At 45.7% G+C, this 17842-nt stretch overlaps 1 protein-coding gene across 5 annotated transcripts in view; it reads left to right on the top strand.

The window, feature by feature from the left end:
• USP32 (ubiquitin specific peptidase 32) overlaps positions 1–17576 on the top strand; it is a 149408-nt gene extending 131832 nt beyond the window's left edge. For all 5 annotated transcript variants that reach the window (XM_088658062.1, XM_035140036.3, XM_035140035.3 and 2 more), the window contains exons 23-34: positions 220–394; positions 1924–2075; positions 2604–2718; positions 2801–3012; positions 3914–4098; positions 5437–5523; positions 6268–6388; positions 9675–9866; positions 10467–10761; positions 11639–12057; positions 12736–12828; positions 13763–17576. In XM_088658062.1, the coding sequence (XP_088514188.1) occupies positions 220–394; positions 1924–2075; positions 2604–2718; positions 2801–3012; positions 3914–4098; positions 5437–5523; positions 6268–6388; positions 9675–9866; positions 10467–10761; positions 11639–12057; positions 12736–12828; positions 13763–13936 (2220 nt within the window). In that variant the 3' untranslated portion in view covers positions 13937–17576. The remainder of the gene's footprint in view (positions 1–219; positions 395–1923; positions 2076–2603; positions 2719–2800; positions 3013–3913; positions 4099–5436; positions 5524–6267; positions 6389–9674; positions 9867–10466; positions 10762–11638; positions 12058–12735; positions 12829–13762) is intronic.
• The last annotated feature ends 266 nt before the right edge of the window (positions 17577–17842 follow it).

The following is a 17842-nucleotide window of genomic DNA, read 5'->3' as shown; positions in this document are numbered from 1 at the left end:
CTCGTGTCACATTTGCTCCAAGAGCAGCGATGGGCAGCCCAGTGCCCTCCAATTCCCATCAGCCCCAGCCATCATTGGCCACTGGTTGGGGACAATGGAAGTTGGAGTCCACCCTTCACTGGATGCCCTCAGGGTCCCACAGCTGTGAAATTATTGGGCACATATCTCCTTGTTCTATCGACTTCTCTGCACAGGTTTTATTTCCCCCTTTTGTTTCAGGCCTGGGAGAACCACCTGAGGAGGAACCGCTCGATAGTGGTGGACTTGTTCCATGGGCAGCTGAGGTCCCAAGTGAAGTGCAAGACCTGTGGGCACATCAGCGTCCGCTTTGACCCTTTCAATTTTTTATCTTTGCCCCTCCCGATGGATAGCTACATGCATGTTGAAATCATAGGTGGGTGAAGATTCTATGCGCACTGTGCTTTATGGGCAGGTATGAGCCCCAGAGGGGCTTACAACCTAAAATGCAGTAGTTTGATTGCCCATTGGGACCAACACTCACCACCATGTTCCACCGCTGCTGAAAGAATTGCACTGGCTGCCAGTTGTTGGTTCTGTTGTATTAAGTTCTATGCAGCTTAGGATGCCAGATACCATCACTCTGCAGTGGCTGGTTGAAAAAAATATCTCTTTTGTGGGGCGGGGGAACTCATTGGGCTGGATCCAGACTAAGACAATTTTGATTGTCTTCTTTTGAAATCAACTGGAGAAAGATAGCCATGGCTTGCTTTCTACTGCAATCAGTTGGACTTAAGTGCAGCTAATTTAGAATCCAACCCCAAGAGTTGTAGTACTTGAACCTATGTGTTCGGATGTAATCGCCGTTAAGTTCACTCTTCCTTCAATGTTGTGTTAAAGTTCCTTTGAAAATTAAAATGGGCATCTTCCCAGTCCAAATCCCAATTTTCCTACATTTTGATATTTCTAGCAGAAAACTACAATGTAAATGCTTAATACTTGAGCTTATATAAATCACATATATTGGGGGGTGGGGGAAAGAGAAAGAGTATTCCTAAAACTCAAAGGGGTGGGGACTGCCAAAAGCTGTGGAATGAATCACAGGTTAAACGTAAAGAAAACAGATTATTCATATGTTAATCAACCTCTACAAGCCTGACAATGCCGTCCTACACATGTATACTCAATTAAGTTAAATGCAGCTTTCTTCCACATATGAGTACAGGATTACAGCCTGAGTTACATTTTTATCACTTTAATCAGACAATATGTGTGTTTATAGACACATGTAGCATTGCTTGTACTGTCATCCTGGGACTAACAGTGGCTAACAGAAACTTAATGATGATTTTGTGCAGGTTGGATTTTTGTTTTTAATGGTTTGAGTATCCGCAAAAGGAAATGTGCAGTACTGTTTTAGAAAAAGAAGGAAAATATGAACTGTTAGCTATTCTGGTCTACTTTGAATCATACGGAACTCTCCCTATAGAGTCTTAGAAAGGAACCCTTCCAGGTTATATTCACGGTGACTTTTATTCTTTGAACATGTACACGGAACCGAGGTCAACAGAGCAAACTTCAAGCAGCTGGAGAAGCTGACCTTGAGTGGGTTGGGAGGACAGATCTTTAAAAATTCTGCTTCTCTGTGGATCTTTAATGCTTTCTACCAGGTTACATAAGTTAGGTTTTTTTGGTGCCTCCACCACCGCCCTGGATGAAATCTGGGTTTCTCAGGATATCCAAGAATCAGTGTGCAGCTGGTGCACTGAGTATGCTCAGCCTTGGATTTTAGTCAAAAGTTGCAATCCAATAATCAAGGAGCACTTACCTGGTTCTCTAGCAGGAATAGCACTTTAAAATAAATAAAAAATGAACAGTTAAACAGAACTGGGCTGGTTAAACTGGCTTTTTCAAGTGTGTTGCGTTTTATTTCTCCCCCCCCCCCTTTAAATTTTGCTCTCCCAGTAACTAAGCTAGATGGGACAACTCCCATTCGATATGGACTGAGGCTGAACATGGACGAGAAATACACTGGCCTGAAAAAGCACCTCAGCGAACTTTGTGCCATGAAGCCGGAGCAGATCCTCCTTGCGGAAGTGCACAGCTCCAACATAAAGGTCAGGATGCTTTTGCTGCTTAGGGCTTTAAAAAATGGAATCTTTAATTCCCCTCCCCCCCACAGGATGAAACCAGTCTAAGAACTGTGACTTGATCTTTCTTAAGACAGGGATTATTGCCGCCTGCACCCTCCACTCCAGTCATAGATTATGTCAGACTTCAACTCCCACCAGCCCCAGAGAACACAGCCCCAGAGTTACACTTCACAAGTTCTCCATCTTTGTATCCAACTATGTTTTACTCAGAATAGACATATTGAAATTAATGGACCCAAGCTAGTGATGTCCATCATTTCCAATAGGTCTGCTTGAGTAGAACGCGCACTGACTACAACCCATTATTTAATTTATATGCCATTTAATGCCCAGTTGGCTTCTAAGAGATTTACAGAACATTAAGACCAACAGCAAACTTTGTTTAAAAAACAGAATAATTATGGGTAAGCAATCCCATTAAAAGTGTGGGTGTTTTATTAGCCTCATTGGGGGTCTCTCACTCTGTCTGTCGCTTTCTCTTGCTTTCGAAAGAACTTTCCTCAAGACAACCAGAAAGTCCGTCTCTCGGCAAGCGCGTCCCTGTGTGCATTCGAGGTACCGATCCCTGGATCCCCCACGTCAGCTACTCCAAGCCCTGTGCAAACAGGTAAAATGTCCCTGCATGGATTTTATAAGTATAGTTGCAATCAGTGGAAACCCGTAATCAACACCTTTGCCCTTGGGTTCAGAGTTCTGCAGCGTGCCGTCAGCCAACGGGATGATCAACGTGCTGATGAATGGCGATCTTCCCCGGCCAACCCTGATCCCGAATGGGATGCCAAACACAGTGGTGCCATGCAGGATGGAAAACGGCTTCTCCAATGGGATGGTGAACGGCCATGTGACCTCTCCCTCCGACAGCCCCTTCATAGGCTACATCATTGCTGTCCACAGGAAAATGGTTAGTGGGGAATGAATGCGGCTAAGACTCTTAACTGGTGTTATGCACCTGCCGTTTTCCAATATGGTAAATGGCTGCAGAATGTCACAGATTCAATCCCTGGGAACTCCAAAGGAGGGCTGGGAAAGACTTGTCTGAAACCTTAGAGAACTCTCACCCAGTGGTGTAGACCAGGGGTGGGCAAGCTTGTCAGATCTACTACTGCTTGGCAGGGGGTTGGACTGGATGGCCCTTGTGGTCTCTTCCAATTCTATGATTCTAACTCCCAAGATCCCACCTCTCAGATCCAGCCACAAAAGGAATACAATTAGGGTTTGTTGTATCTACCTGGCTTTTTATTAGAATCCCAAGCTCTCTACAAACCAGAGCCAGGTGCAACAGACATACGATTAGAATTAAAGAACCACAGTGTCTCTGAACACATTCTGGAATTTGTTTTCAGTACCTGAAATGAACTGAGCTCATGGTCCTTCCACACACAAGTTCCCTCCTGGCTAGTGTGGCAAGCTCATTTAGGTGGGAAAAGTCATTTTGTTGTGCGTGCAATCAGCTTTGGTTGGCGTTGAGTGTGATGGTGGGGTTTTGGTGGTGAGCATGCAGATGATTGGTGGCTGCAGTGATGCTTGCGACTTGCATTGGCAGGGAGGCTGTAGAGCTATTGGCAGCATAGACCCTCCAAAAAAGCTCAGCAACTCTGGGCAATCTCCCCCCCCCCCAAAAAAAAGCTCAACAGCTTTGGGCAATTTCCCCCCAAAAAACATGGGGGCATGTTATACATGGAAAAATATGGTAGTTCCCTGCTATGATAGTGGCCCTTTTGAAAAGTGAAAAAAATCATATCGTATTATTAAAATGCATCTTCTCTTTTCTTTTTAAAAAACCCTTTTAATGATCAATGCAGATGAGGATGGACAAGTACTTCCTTTCATCTCAGAAGAACCGGCCAAGCCTCTTTGGAATGCCACTGATAGTTCCGTGCACCGTTCATACGCGGAAGAAAGACTTGTATGATGCGGTCTGGATCCAGGTGTCCCGGCTGGCAAGTCCCCTCCCTCCCCAAGAAGCCAGTAACCACGCACAGGACTGGTGAGTTAAATACTAGGATGTCTCAAAGGAGGAGGGGGTGATCTAGCTGCCAAAATGTGTCTGCGGGGCTCTTGGCGTCTTAAGCCAGCAAGCCAGTCTTTTGTGCAGTGAGACATGGGGTCTTGGACAGGGAAAACCCAGACCCAAATCCTTGCTCAGTTCAAGTCCACAGACCTTCAGGTTCCAGAGTGCGAAAGAAAGCTGAAAAATACCAGAGAGGCTTCCAACTGTATATATTTTTCCTTGTTAAAAATATTGAACACTATGAAGACCAAATTGAAATGAGTGCCCCTTAACCAGGAGTCCCCAGACTTACCACGTTTCAGGCCAGTGCCCAAAGCGCCCATCGCGCGGAGGGCGGTGGAGTGCGCGCCCATGCGCGTGCGAACACGCTATTTCCGGCACACCTCCGGGTCTCTGGAGCGCTGGAAATGGCTTGTGCACATGCGCACGGGTCTCCTCTGACCCGGAAGTGTGCTGGAAATGACGCTTGCGCATGCGTGCAAACTATTTCCGGTGCCCCAGCGACCCGGAAGTGGGCTGCCACACCACGTCGCTAAGAGTGGGCGGCGGGGGTCACTGCAGACCGGATAAATTGGTCCATCGGGCCGTAGTCTGGGGACCTCTGCCCTTAACAATTCTGTGAAAAGTTGCTTACGAGTCTTTGTAGCTTGGAAATGCAAACTTTGCAACTGTTTCGGTTCCGTGAGATTGTGTATCATCTGTTAGCCAGGAAGACGGTAAAACTCTGAAGATTGTGCTGGGAAGGGAGCACAAGGGATGGGTGAACCACTCTGGTTCTTTTATCTCTAGGAATATTACATAGGAGTAGCACTTCTACTGGTTCCTAACGCTCTTATCACATAGGCAGATGTAAATTTCATAAGGAATGCCATTAAATCTTCCTCCCAAAATTGCTGGGGGGAAGATTATTAAAATGAATTAGTTCCAAAGGTTTTGCCTTATTTTGGGGGAAATGACATCAAGTACTTGGCACAACCTCAGTCTGGTAGCTCAGCAGATTACTTTGGACCAGTCACACACTTTAGCCCAATCTACCGTAGGATGGTTGAGAAGAAAAAAATGCAGAGAGCTGTATTACATCTTCAAATACTTTGGCATTGGAGTGGCTTAGAATCCAACCTGGTACCTTCCAGTGTTTCAGACTATAGCTCCCATTGCCCCTGACCATTGACCCTGCTGGCAGGAGTTGGTGCCCAAAATATCTGGGGGATATGACAGGCTTAGAAAATAAAACTAGGGAAAGACTTATTTAAAAAAACAACCTTTTGCATGTTACAAATAATCGTGTTTGTGTGTTCATTTATTTATTTGAAGTGATGACAGCATGGGATACCAATACCCTTTCACCCTACGAGTGGTCCAGAAGGATGGCAATTCGTGTGCTTGGTGCCCCTGGTACAGGTAAGTATAGGGTGGCCACTTGGCAAGTAAAAAAAAAGTGGGTGCTTCATCAGGTCCAATTAGAAACCTATTGTTCTTTGGCTGAAGGGAGAGCCCCTCCCCTCCATCAGCCTCACACTCTGCCTTTGTTAGGGTGGCCCCTTGTATCTCTAAAAACATGCAGAACTGTGAAGACCAACTTGGTCTTGTTAATCACCTTCACAATATCTGTGTACTGAACTGCTGTGTTTACACCATGTCCCAAATCTGTTTGCATTGTGCTGGATTAGGAATTTAGAAAGTCAGAGCACTGCTCCATCTATCTAGCTCAGTATTGTCTTCCTTGGTGACAGCTCTGCAGGGCTTCAGGCCTGCCTGGAGATGCCAGAACTTGAACCTGGGACTTTATGCAATCAGAGCACACGATCTGACGCTGAGCCTAAAGTAAAATTCTAGTCCTCAAGATGTTTGATTTAAATAGGAGCCTTATACAGATCCAGAATTGTAGGTTCATGTAACTCAGAATTCACGTTGGAAATGGCTCTCCGGAGTTTCAGATAAGGGTCCCTCCCTGCCCTGCCTGGAGATGCCTGGGATTGAACCAGGGGCTTTTCCCATGCCAGACAGGTGGCTCTGCCACAGATGGATCTTAACCTAAAGCAGCCCACACCTTTTGCATTCTCAGCCCTTGTCAGCTTTAGGGAGAGTTTCCCACTCCCACTTCTCTGCTCACGGCCTCCTCCTTCTTCCCCACCCCCAATCTAGGTTTTGTCATGGCTGTAAAATTGACTGCACTGAAGAGAGAGCTCACATGGGGAATGCCAACATTGCTGTGGACTGGGATCCCACGGCACTTCATCTCCGCTACCAGACGTCACAGGAACGGGTAAATATATATATATATATGTATACAGGTGAAACTCGGAAAATTAGAATACCGTCGCAAAGTGCATTTATTTCAGTAATGCAACTTATTATCTTTAATTTTTCTTTTAATTTTTACAAATGCGGAAATTCCACAGTAATAAAAACAAATAGTTACAATAATTCAAAAATAAACATTGCTATTACATTTCATTAATTAAATTCCATTTATAATTGACCCGCCTAACGACAAATAATTACAATTACAACAAATAAAGGCTTGACATATCTTGCTTTGCATGTCATGCATCTATCTCATATATCGGTTTCACCTTTTAAGTTGCGTTACTGAAATGAATGCACTTTTCGATGATATTCTAATTTTCCGAGTTTTACCTGTAATTGCAAAATAACCCTAAGCAGGTATATGTTCTTTCTGACAATGCACGTGGCTGTCTTTTTAAATAAGCAAGTGAGTTCTGGATGTTTTTGCTTCTGAAAATGGGAATGCTTCTCTGCTCTAGCCCATGGAATTGTGTATTTAGTGCTTCCTTCCCCATACCAACCTCCTCAGATGCTTAGATCATCCTCTGAGGTCATCTCAGTGGTCAGCTAGCAGGGTTCTAGTATCTGATCCTTCTAGCTGGTTTAGTGCCCAGATGTGTTGTGTCTTTGTACGCTCGTGTGCTTGTTTTGCTGTGTGATTCTTTGCTTGAGTGTTTGTGTGCTGTTGGCTTTTTTTTTTTGGTGAGTTTTTGTTTTTAGGATGCATACCCCACATTCCAAATCCCCACCAGGATAGCTAACAGCATCAATAATGAGGTCCGTCCCCCCAGTGAGCACTAGCGTTGCTGTTGCTGTTATTCATCTTCCTATGAAGCATCTCAAAGCCATTTCACAATACAATAAAGCAATTGCATCTGTAAAAAGCAGTGGCATGATTACACATGAAATAAATTATGCAATACAGGAAATAAATGAAAACAACTTTCAAAAACGGAAGCAGCAATAAATGATAATGAAACCACTGAAACAAAAACATACATACACACAAAATAAAAGGGGGAAAATCCTACTTAAAATCCCATGCATTAAAAACAAACCACAAGGGTGGGAGGAAATTCAGTTTAAGATGCATTACTTGGATATTCCTATTTTCCTTAGATACGTAGGAAACTGCCTTGCACCAACTCAGACCACTGATCCACCTAACTCCAGTATTGCCAACACTAGCTGGCAGCAACTCTCCAGTGTCTCAGGCAGGGCTCTTTCCTCAACCTGGAGATTAGACCTGGGACCTTCTGCCTGTAAAGCCTGTACTGTACAGCAGGCAATGCCATTCTCACATCTGCAGTCACCAATTGGCATTGGCTCCAGATTTTCTTTTCCCGTGAAAACCAAGTTCCTAGCCCTTATGGGTGCTACAATATATTTGAAAGCATGTGAACGCAGGAAGCTGCCTTATACCGAGCCCAAACTATTGGTCCACCTAGGTCAGCATTGTCTGCAGTGGCTCTCCAGGTTTCCACACAAGCTCCTTTTCCCAACCCTGCCGTGAGATGCCATGGGTTGAACCAGGGGGCTTCTGTATACAGAGCAGATGCTCTACCACTGAGTCTGCGTCCTTCTTCATGACAGAACTCAGTGGCGGCATCAGAGAGTGGCCCATGTTGGGTTGAAATAGGCCACACAAGTATAAAACTTCTCCTGGCCCTGCTGACATGGGTCCTCTATAACAGGGCTGGGGAACCTGGAGTCCATCTCCCATCAGTCCCAGCCAGCCTAGCCAGTGATCAGGCATGATGGGATCAGGCATGATGGTTTGGCAGGCGGGCTCAGTCCCTGCCATCTCCAGGTAGGTCTGAGAGAGACCCCCCCATCAGAAACGCTGGAGAACTGCTGCCAGTCAATACTGGCAATATTGAGCTAGTGGGGCCAGTAAGCTTCGCACAAGGTAGCTTCCTCCAGACGTTCTCTGACAGCAGTGGCTGTTTTATTAGATCAACTTGGTGCTCCTGCTTTTGCATTTGTCTGACAGCATGGAGCTTCTGCAGCCTCCTTGGCCGCAAGCCACTCTCGTTGTCTGGGATTCATTTTATTTTATTTTAGCCAAAAGGCTTTATTGGCTGTCACGTTGCATGAGGCCACCCCGTCTGCCTCTGCAACGGCCTGAAATTGCTTCTGAAGGTTCTTTCGACTCACTGCTTGCTCAGAGATTTCTGGAGTGGGTGGAGGGATGGCTGAATAACTTGGAGCTCAGAATCTCAGCAGACTGAAAACAGAAAAGAGAGAGCAGCAAATTGGAGTCTGCGTGGCCCAAGGGCCAGGGCATTTTGCAGATAGGGCTTGACTCGGGTTCAAATCTCCATGGTCACACTGAATTCACTTGGATAGCCTTAGGCTAGTAGCTCTTGGGAGCCACCAGTCTACAGAAACAAGTTATCAAAACAGTTTTCAAAACTGTTCTAGTTGGTATCACTTCAGTTAGCAATGAGGATTCACCTGATTGAGCATGTTTTTTTTTCTATTCTAGGGGAAACAATAAGTCCTCATGCTTAGAAAATTAAGACAGGGGAAAGTGAGTCAAATACCCTTCACCCTGACACCTGTGTTTAGGGACCCCTTGTTCTTCCAATATGAAAGTTGCAGTGTTTCACCTGGAGTCTTGAAATGGCATGTGGTCAAGGACTTCTATTTCATTTTATTTCTGACATTTATGAACCGGCCTTCACCCAGAGGTCCCAAAGCGGGGAATAGAAAAACATTAAAATCAAACAATCTTTAAAGCTAAGAACATTATCATCTTGGAATTGATAGAATTCACTTGGTACCAGGATGCAACATAACAGTTTCTGCCTACAGTGCACTTCACCCCTCCCCAAAGGAAGTGTGTTATCGCTTAGGAAGCTGCTCTGTACTGGGCCAGACCATTAATCCAAGTATTTTGGTATTGTCTACACTGACTGGCTCCCCAGGATTAATGACAGGATTCAACTTGGCACCTTCTGCAAGCCATGCATTCACTTTGCCACTGAGCTACTGTCCCCGTCTGTAGGTTCTCCTTCCGAAAATGAAGGTGGTGCTTCTGTGTCATGAGGTTCTCCTTCCACAAAACTCACTCCATTTTTTTGTTATTATTAATTTAAAAAATGCTAATGCAGGATGTGAAGCAAAGCAGTGTACATTGTTAAGAGATCTTTCTCTGGAAGGAGACAATGAATCTAAGCTAGGGTCAAAGGAGATGGCATGTTTTTAAGTAGGAACAAGCCATCAGAGTTCCTCAAGTGTTTGCCTTGCCACCCATTCAGATGGCCGAGGAGCACAGGAGCGTGGAGCAAAGCCGGCGCGCTCAAGCTGAGCCGATCAACCTGGACAGTTGCCTCCGGGCCTTCACCAGCGAGGAGGAACTAGGCGAAGACGAGATGTACTACTGTTCCAAGTGCAAAACTCACTGCTTGGCCACCAAGAAGCTGGACCTGTGGAGGCTTCCCCCTATCCTGGTATGGTTCAAAGCTCTCCTTTTTCTTTCCACTTTTACAGCCAGGCTGTACACAGCATCTTACAGTTCTTTGTTTTTAATGGACCCTATGAAGCTGCCTTCTCGTGGGTCAGGCCATTCGAGTTCCATCTTTATTTTATGTAGTGTTCAGTCCCTACTTCTGGATGTTTACTGTCTCCCAGAGCCAACACTGAAGGCTGGATCATTAGCACAAATGGGGCAGTGCCTCGTTCTGCCCTCAGCCAGCCCCCACTTCCCCTCCTCCTTACTCACATCCCTTCTGGTGGTGGAGGCCCTGCCTGTCAGTTTCCTCCTCCTCCTCCTCAGTCCCACATTGTCCTTGTAGAACTTGGCAGGGAGGAGAATGGGGGCAAGACTAGAGCTAATTGGCTTTGCCTGCCATTGGCTCTGGCCCCACGTGCTGTAGGTCTTCCTGCCTTTTGCCTTGCCGGCCCTAATGAGCACCATTTGCCTCTGGAGGTGACTCACGTTAAGAGAGAGGTGAGAGGGCCTGCCGTGAGGCCTGCAAACTTAAAGAAGACAAGACATGCTAATAGTTGAAGCGTTGACCTGATCCTGCCTCCCACATCTCTTGTTCTAGATAATCCACTTGAAGCGCTTCCAGTTTGTCAACGGCCGCTGGATAAAATCCCAAAAGATTGTCAAGTTTCCCCGAGAGAGCTTCAACCCGAGTGCCTTCCTGGTGCCAAGAGACCCAAGCTGCTGGCTGCAGAAGCCGCTGACTCCCCAGGTTGAGGATCCCTCTGAGACCCAGATTCTGCAGGACGAGTCTCTGAGGATGGAGGTGCAGAGCGTCCCGGTGGCCGGGGAGGGCGATGTGCTGACCAGAAGCCCCTCTTCCCTCAACACTTCCGGCGTCTTAAATAATATCAAAGGTAGGGGAGAGGAGGGACCTCTGCATTGGGCTGGATGGAGTAAAATGGAGGATGGGTTAATACTGCCCTAGATGTGTCCAACCAGCCTCTGCTGGGGGCAGGTGATTCTGCTCCTTCTCCACATGCCACTGCGTTTGACTACTTCAGGACCCCACAAAATTACCTGCCCTCAGAATTGGCTGTTGTTTTCCTGCACGAGTCACTGCACTGGGCTTGCCAATCCAACCTGCCTTTGGTGGGAGCAGATAATCCTACATCTCTGTACTTAATGAAATTAGGTCATTTCCATCACTCCTGAAGCAGACATATGCTGCAGAATTGCTTGCCCTTAGAAGAGGCTGCAGGCTGTGTCTCTGTGTGAGTCACTGGTTTGGGCCTCTGGGATACATACACGGTGTAGAGGTACATGGGCTCACATTTTGACTGAGCTGCTTTTGCAGGAATGAATTCTCAAATAGTCTGGCAAATGGGCCTTCCATAAATGGTGAAGCTAGCCATTGAAAATGCTTTCCTGGATCTAGGAGTATGTAATGTTGCTAAATACCTAGCAGGTTGATAATCACTACTAGGTTGTATGTAGACCAAGACACAGTGGTGAGCAAACCCCTGTTGCTAGAGTTAATGAACTTTGCAAGCTAAGACCTAGAAGTCTCTGTGTGATGCAGCTGGCTGCTTTACCTAACCCATTGATGTAAAAGTTGTTAATAGCAAATTGTATTACATCTCCAGCATTGTTACATCTTTGCAAAGCAAATTTTAATAATCATGCACTGCTTTATTTTGGGATTAAACGTGGGCAATTTAGTCCTGTCTGTCCAGCTTTTTGCCACTCTCTCCCTTTCTCTCACTCGCACACTTGCTCATTCACTTCTTCCAGCATCTCCATCTCCCGGGCGGAAGTGTACAGCTGGCTGTCCATCGAGTAAAAACGTTAGTCCAACTGGTAGTCCCAGGACTTTGGGAAGAAGCAAGGGGCGGCTCCGGCTCCCCCAGCTCTGTAAAAACAAACTGTCCAGCAGCAAAGAGAACTTGGACATGACCCGAGAGAACGGTACGGACCCGGACCCTAAGGTCACCCCCGACCAAGGAGACGGCTTCAGCCGAGGGAATGCTTTGGGGGGTAGCCAGGGCGAGCTCTTTGCCGCTCAGGACAGCAGCGAGGTGACTTTAGCCAATGGATACCTGTGCAAGCAAAACTCCCACAGCAATGGCAGCATCAACGGGGAGGAGGAGATGGTGGTCGACCAAAGAGGAGAGATCTGCGTTAACCCCATCTACAGCCTATATGCAATTTCGGTAGGTGACACACTCTTGAGCAGGAGACTGCCCTGGTTTCTTAAAAGCTTGGATTTTGTAGAAGGGCAGAAGGCAAATCCGCCATTGTGCAGGGCACCCAAAGGGCAGAGGTGGGTCAGGAAAGGGCTGGAATGAAGGCGTCAGAAAGGCATTGCCAAGAGGCGGGGTGGCAGGAATAATAAATTGGTGCTAAATGGGCTTCATTTGCCAAACTTCACACAACTTGTAGGATTTGGCTTGGGGCGGGATTTTGAGGTCTCTCTTCAGCACGTCAAGTAGAATGTGGGTGCTGCAGGACTCTTGGCGGGCATAGAATCGACAAGGTACAATTTAGCAGCTTGTATCCTCAGAGCCTTTATGAAATGATGCAAAATTCATCAGATGGTGTGAGCTAATGGAAGTTGAGAAACACTTATTGTCTGTGCCAGAGTTGGGGAACCTGACGCCTTGCTGGACTTCAGCTCTGATTGTCCCTGACCATTGGCCATGCTGGCTGGGGCTGATGGGAGTTGGGCATCCCGCAACATATGGAGGACCACAGAGTTCCCCACCATCAGCATTGGGGTAACCCGTCAGGGGCAAAGGCCGGGTTTAAATAAATATAGAACAACACAGACTACTGCTACAGCCTTGTTGATTGGGCCAGCAATACAAAACTGCTTTTCCTTCCCCTTCCAGTGCCATTCAGGAATTATGGGAGGAGGTCATTACGTCACTTACGCCAAAAACCCCAACAGCAAGTGGTACTGTTACAACGACAGCAGCTGTAAGGTAATCTGCTTTGCCTTCCTTAAGAGAGAATGTGAGGGCAGTCGTGATGATGGCCAGACATAAGAGGCAACTGTATGTGGAGGGAGCTAATTTTCCCGTAGTTTGGATGATTCAGATAAATAAAACACCCGGTGTCAGAGATGTTAACTCTTTATTCAAAGAAACCCAAACAGTGCAAGCCTAGTGGTCAAAGCAACTCTTCCCAGTAGGCATTTCCACAATGAGGTGGTTGTGAGGACTGAAGGTCCTTGTCTTCCCACTGCTTTCCAAGACGACTCCTCTGGGTCTTTTCCCAGCAACCTGAGGCTCCTTCATCTTGTCTCTCTTTGCTATGCCCTCTTCATACTTCTTTGAGGGGAGCTGGTCGCAGCGGGAGGGGGAGACTCCCTGGCTTCTTCAGCAGCCTGACCCCACTCTGCCTCTTGACCCCCCCCTCCTCTCCAGCCTTCTGATTCTGGACTGTCCTCTGCCACAGCTTCTTCCTGTTCATTAAACCCTGATACTTTGTATACTGCATTAGACCTGTAGATCTCAGGGCGGTTCACAACGTAAAAGCACCTCTTCACTAGTTACAGGTGAAACTCGGAAAATTAGAATATCGTTGAAAAGTGCATTTATTTCAGTAATGCAACTTATTATTTTGAGTTTCACCTGTACCTTTTCATTGTCCTCCCTCTGACCACTCATCATCGTCCCACCACCCATCCCCTGGCTCTGAGCAGTCTTCCCCTGGGGGTTCTCTTGGGGGTTCCCCAGCTGGTGCCTTCTTGGCATCCAGCCAGTCCATGACACTAGCCCCAGGGGCGGGGATGGTTGAGATTCTGCGCTTTCCAAACTTGTGGTGCGCCCAGCTTAATTTTTAGAAGAGCACTTTAAAAAAAACAGGGTTCTTTGTTGGAACAAAATGACCATCCCTCCCCCCCTCATCTTCCAGGAATTGCATCCTGACGAAATCGACACAGACTCCGCCTACATCCTTTTCTACGAGCAGCAAGGAGTGGACTATGCACAATTTCTGCCAAAGATAGATGGCAAGAACATGGCAGACACAAGCAGCATGGATGAAGACTTTGAGTCCGACTACAAGAAGTACTGCGTGCTGCAGTGAGCGCAAGCCAGGGGAGGCGCCGTGGACCGTTGCGAGAGAGCGCCCTTGAAAAGTTGCCTCCCGTTTGGCAAAAAAAGGAAAAAAAAGTGGTTTTTAGCAGAGCGGAAGAGCTAGACGTAGTTTTTATTTTTTTATTTTCCTCTCATGATCTGAAAGCACAACTAGAAGAAAAGAGAAAGAAAGAACCCCCAATTACATAGCAGCTCACAGGTTGAGATAGCTTTGGTTTTTTGTGTTTTTGTTCAGATCTCTCCATACACACTGGGTGGGGAGAAGGGGGGGGAATAACACCCATTGGTTGGATTTCTTTTTTTCTTTTTTTTACCTTTGGCTTTTAAACTGGTTTGATATAAGCAAACTAGGACCAAGAAAGCTTAAGTTGTGAGTAGCCCAAATAAAAGCTGGCCCAGAGTAATAGAAAGGTGTTTGCTTCCCTCCCCCCCCTTTTTAAAACAAAAACAAAATACCCATAGGAAAAAGAAAAAAACCTACCTTTTTGGATGCTCTCTTCAGATTTAAGACGATTGAACTTGTAGTGTTGTCTGTAGACAACATGAATTTGCTACCTCCTTTTTCTGAAGTTTTATTCCATTTTTTTAGTGGCGAGATAAGGAAAGCCCAGGATAGGCAACCTGCACAGAGGAGCAAACATCATGGCTTAGGGAATTTCCTGCCTTTTCCGTTTTTAACCCCACTGGTCTCAGTTTGGTTTGTGAATATTGACAGCCACTTCCTGTCTTTCTCAGTTGTTTCTTGGCTGCGTCAGTTCCACCCTCTTGGGTGAGCTGTGTGCTTTCAGAATGGCTTGGAGGGGAACTTCTCCTGTCACCTCTGTGGTTTTGTGGCTGAGATGATGCCATCCTACTCAGGAGAGAGTGGGGAGAGAACAGGGAAATTATGTGGCATTCGTCCCCAATCTGAAGTCTGGAGGCCTTGAGCTTTTCCTGGCATCAGTGTGTGAGCTGCCCTGCCTTATTTGAACATGCATATGGGCCCACTAGCGCCCCATCTTAGAATCTACATCACACAGAAGTTTGCTCCTAAGATCTCAGGCCTGGTGCAGACACAACACTAGTAAACTAGTAACTATGGTTGAGATTCCAGGAGGGGAACATGGGATGCTAAACTAACAAATATCTAAATCTTGGTTGAGATGGGAACTCTGCAATGTTTACCCATGTGCTCATGGAATTTATGTTGGGCAAGGGGTGAGTGGAGAGGGGAATGAGAGGTTGCTCTGCCCCCATCTTCCGACCTCTCCACCATGGTTAAGAGTTCACAGTCATTTCTTCTGCTCTGGCCTTTAGACCCTAGAAAATTGCCCCCCCCCCCAGATTCAAGTTTGTGAGCGGTGTGAAATAGTTGTGTGTGCGCGTGTGTTGTGTTTTTAATTAAATTGCACTTTAAATGAAAGGAAAGGATAATTAAAACTCAGACATAAGTTAATTTTATTACTGCCAAGTGTTTTTTTGAGTGAAGGATGAGGGCACCTCTTTCGCTTAAAGAGCAAGAAATCCTGCTTGGGTAGCGATTACGGTTTTAATATTGAAGTTTATCCAATCTGCGTGCAAACCTAGGCATGTTTCCCTGCCCCATCCCATGACCTGGAACGAAAAATAGTGCCCCATTTCTTCCTGTAATAAAGTTGGCATTAATTTACAACTGTTGAAAGCCAAGTCTGTATTTGTAGGAAGATCTGCAAAAAAAGAGAGGTCTGCATCAGAACTCCTTTTTGTCCAGAAATATCTGTGAAGAAAGCTGCTTGAATCCCTGCAGACTTGGGCCCAACAGTCTTCTTCGAAAATCCACTAGCTCAGAAGCAAGAACTTTAGTATCTGGTCCACTGGTCTGGGAGCCCAAGTGATTCTGCCATTACCTTCATTTGAATTCTCTTGCTCTTCCAAAGCACCCCTCTAAAGGACATTGTTGAATAAGATAACTCGTGATCTTAAAACAGGGTTGTAACTCCTTAATTTGTCGGAATAAGCAGGCAGTGTCAGGGTTTGAGTGTTAATTTATAAACTGGAACAACAACAAAAAGCCTAGCTTTTGCTGAACTCCTGAACTTGTGTTTGGCCTGTACCACTTCAAATTTCAAGCAGGGACTCTGATGACCGAATAGCTCCGGTGGACCCCCCCCCCCCAAAAAAAAGAAACCCGCACTTGGAAAAGTTGCAGGTCAGAGAAAGCTAAGCAAACACACTTGTCCCTGAAAAGCTATATTTCTAAGTAGAGGATTTTTTATTTTATTTTTCCATCAAGTTATATTCGGTCATCTGAGCAGCCCAATCACAATTCAGTGGGAACTTGGCCAAAAGTCTCATTATTTATTTGCAATATGCTTTTCTGCCTGCCACTCCTACCATGAAACAGAATCACTTAGCTTAATCTCTATCAAGGCACAGCTTTTGCTTCCCTGTCTCCTCTTTGATTGAGCTTTCAGGGTTTACAAACTTTTTTTTTTTTTGGAAGTTGCTTTTCTTGAGCCCGTGCAACTTTCCGACAGATTCAGTGCGGGGCTGTTAGCTGCGTCCCTGCATGCACTTGCTAGGGGGAGATGTTCTGAGACAGTCTGAAATCTTTAGACCAGGAGTAGGGAACCTGTGGCCCTCGGCTCCATATCAGCCCCGAACATTGGCCATGCTGGCTGATGGGGCTTGGGGTCCAGAAACACCTTGAAGGGCCATAGGTCCCCCACCCCATGTCAAGACATTGACAAGTCATGGCGTTTCACATAGGGGCCTGTCCTACACACTGACATGTTTGTGGGATGCCTTAACACCTCTGCCAATCAGGATCAGGGGAGATAGCATGAATCCATGCCTCATGGCTACCACCTCTGTATAGAGTCAGGGACATCCTCCACCTTAGGACCTCTGGCAGTGGGCGAGTATCTGACTTGACTCTTTGGAAAGTCCATTTCTTTAGAAGCTAAATTTGGCCCTTGTTCGGGCGTTGATCTTTTCGGTGGACGCCATTCCTCAGTCCAGTAATTTCTAACAATTAGGTTTAAGCTTTGCCAAAGGTGGGGTGGGGCGATTATTGAGCACCCGGTAATAACACTTCAAGATGGCTTGGGTAGGTGCTGCCCTTGCTGGTAATGTCCACAGGGTATTGCTCTTAAATTTCTTTTCCGCAGGGCAGTGAGGTTGGAGAAAACCAAGCCTTCCAAACCGGCAGAGATTCTGGATTCAAGACTATTCTGAGACACCCCGATCTGTGTTTCCTTTTACAAACTCCTCCGAACTCGTATTCAGATTAACTTTCCTTTCTTTCAGAACTTCTCTTGTCACTGAAACCGATCTACTAATGCCATTTTAAAAAACCTGCCATGCTTTGTTACTTCGATTCTTAATTATTATTTTTAAGGAGAAACGAAAATTAAATTAATTCCTAAATTTAACAGGGAAATTTATTAAGTTAACTCTTAACCACATTCACTTTGTAAATTATTGTATAAAAACTTATTGACAATGCACTGAATTTAGAAAGACCATGTACATAAGTACTGTGTAAATAATAAAGTATTAATGTATTGGAATATGAACTGTATAAAAAAAAAGTCCAAGTAACTGTATATGGAGTGAACTTGTTTATCTGTAACTATATTATTCAAACAAATTAAATACTGTGGATGCAATCCTCTGTCTCAATTCCTTTCCCTTTCTTTTCTTTTTGAGAAATTTCTATTAAAAAATGAGCAAGTTGACTTATGATCTGTTTTATGCTCCCCATGCATATTTAAATAAATATACATTTGGGTGGAATTTGACCATCAAAAAGACGTTGCTGCTTTCCAAGTGGTGAAAGCATGAATTTGCCATATGGGTGGTGCCTGTTTTAGCTGCAAAAAAAGGTTAGAGACAGAGTATATAATTATTACATAAAGTGCCTAAAAATGGATGA

The sequence above is a fragment of the Zootoca vivipara genome, chromosome 14 (genome assembly GCF_965207765.1).
Source record: "Zootoca vivipara chromosome 14, rZooViv2.hap1.1, whole genome shotgun sequence".
Classification (NCBI taxonomy): Eukaryota; Metazoa; Chordata; class Lepidosauria; order Squamata; family Lacertidae; genus Zootoca; species Zootoca vivipara.
This window is presented reverse-complemented; position numbering and strand designations above follow the sequence as displayed.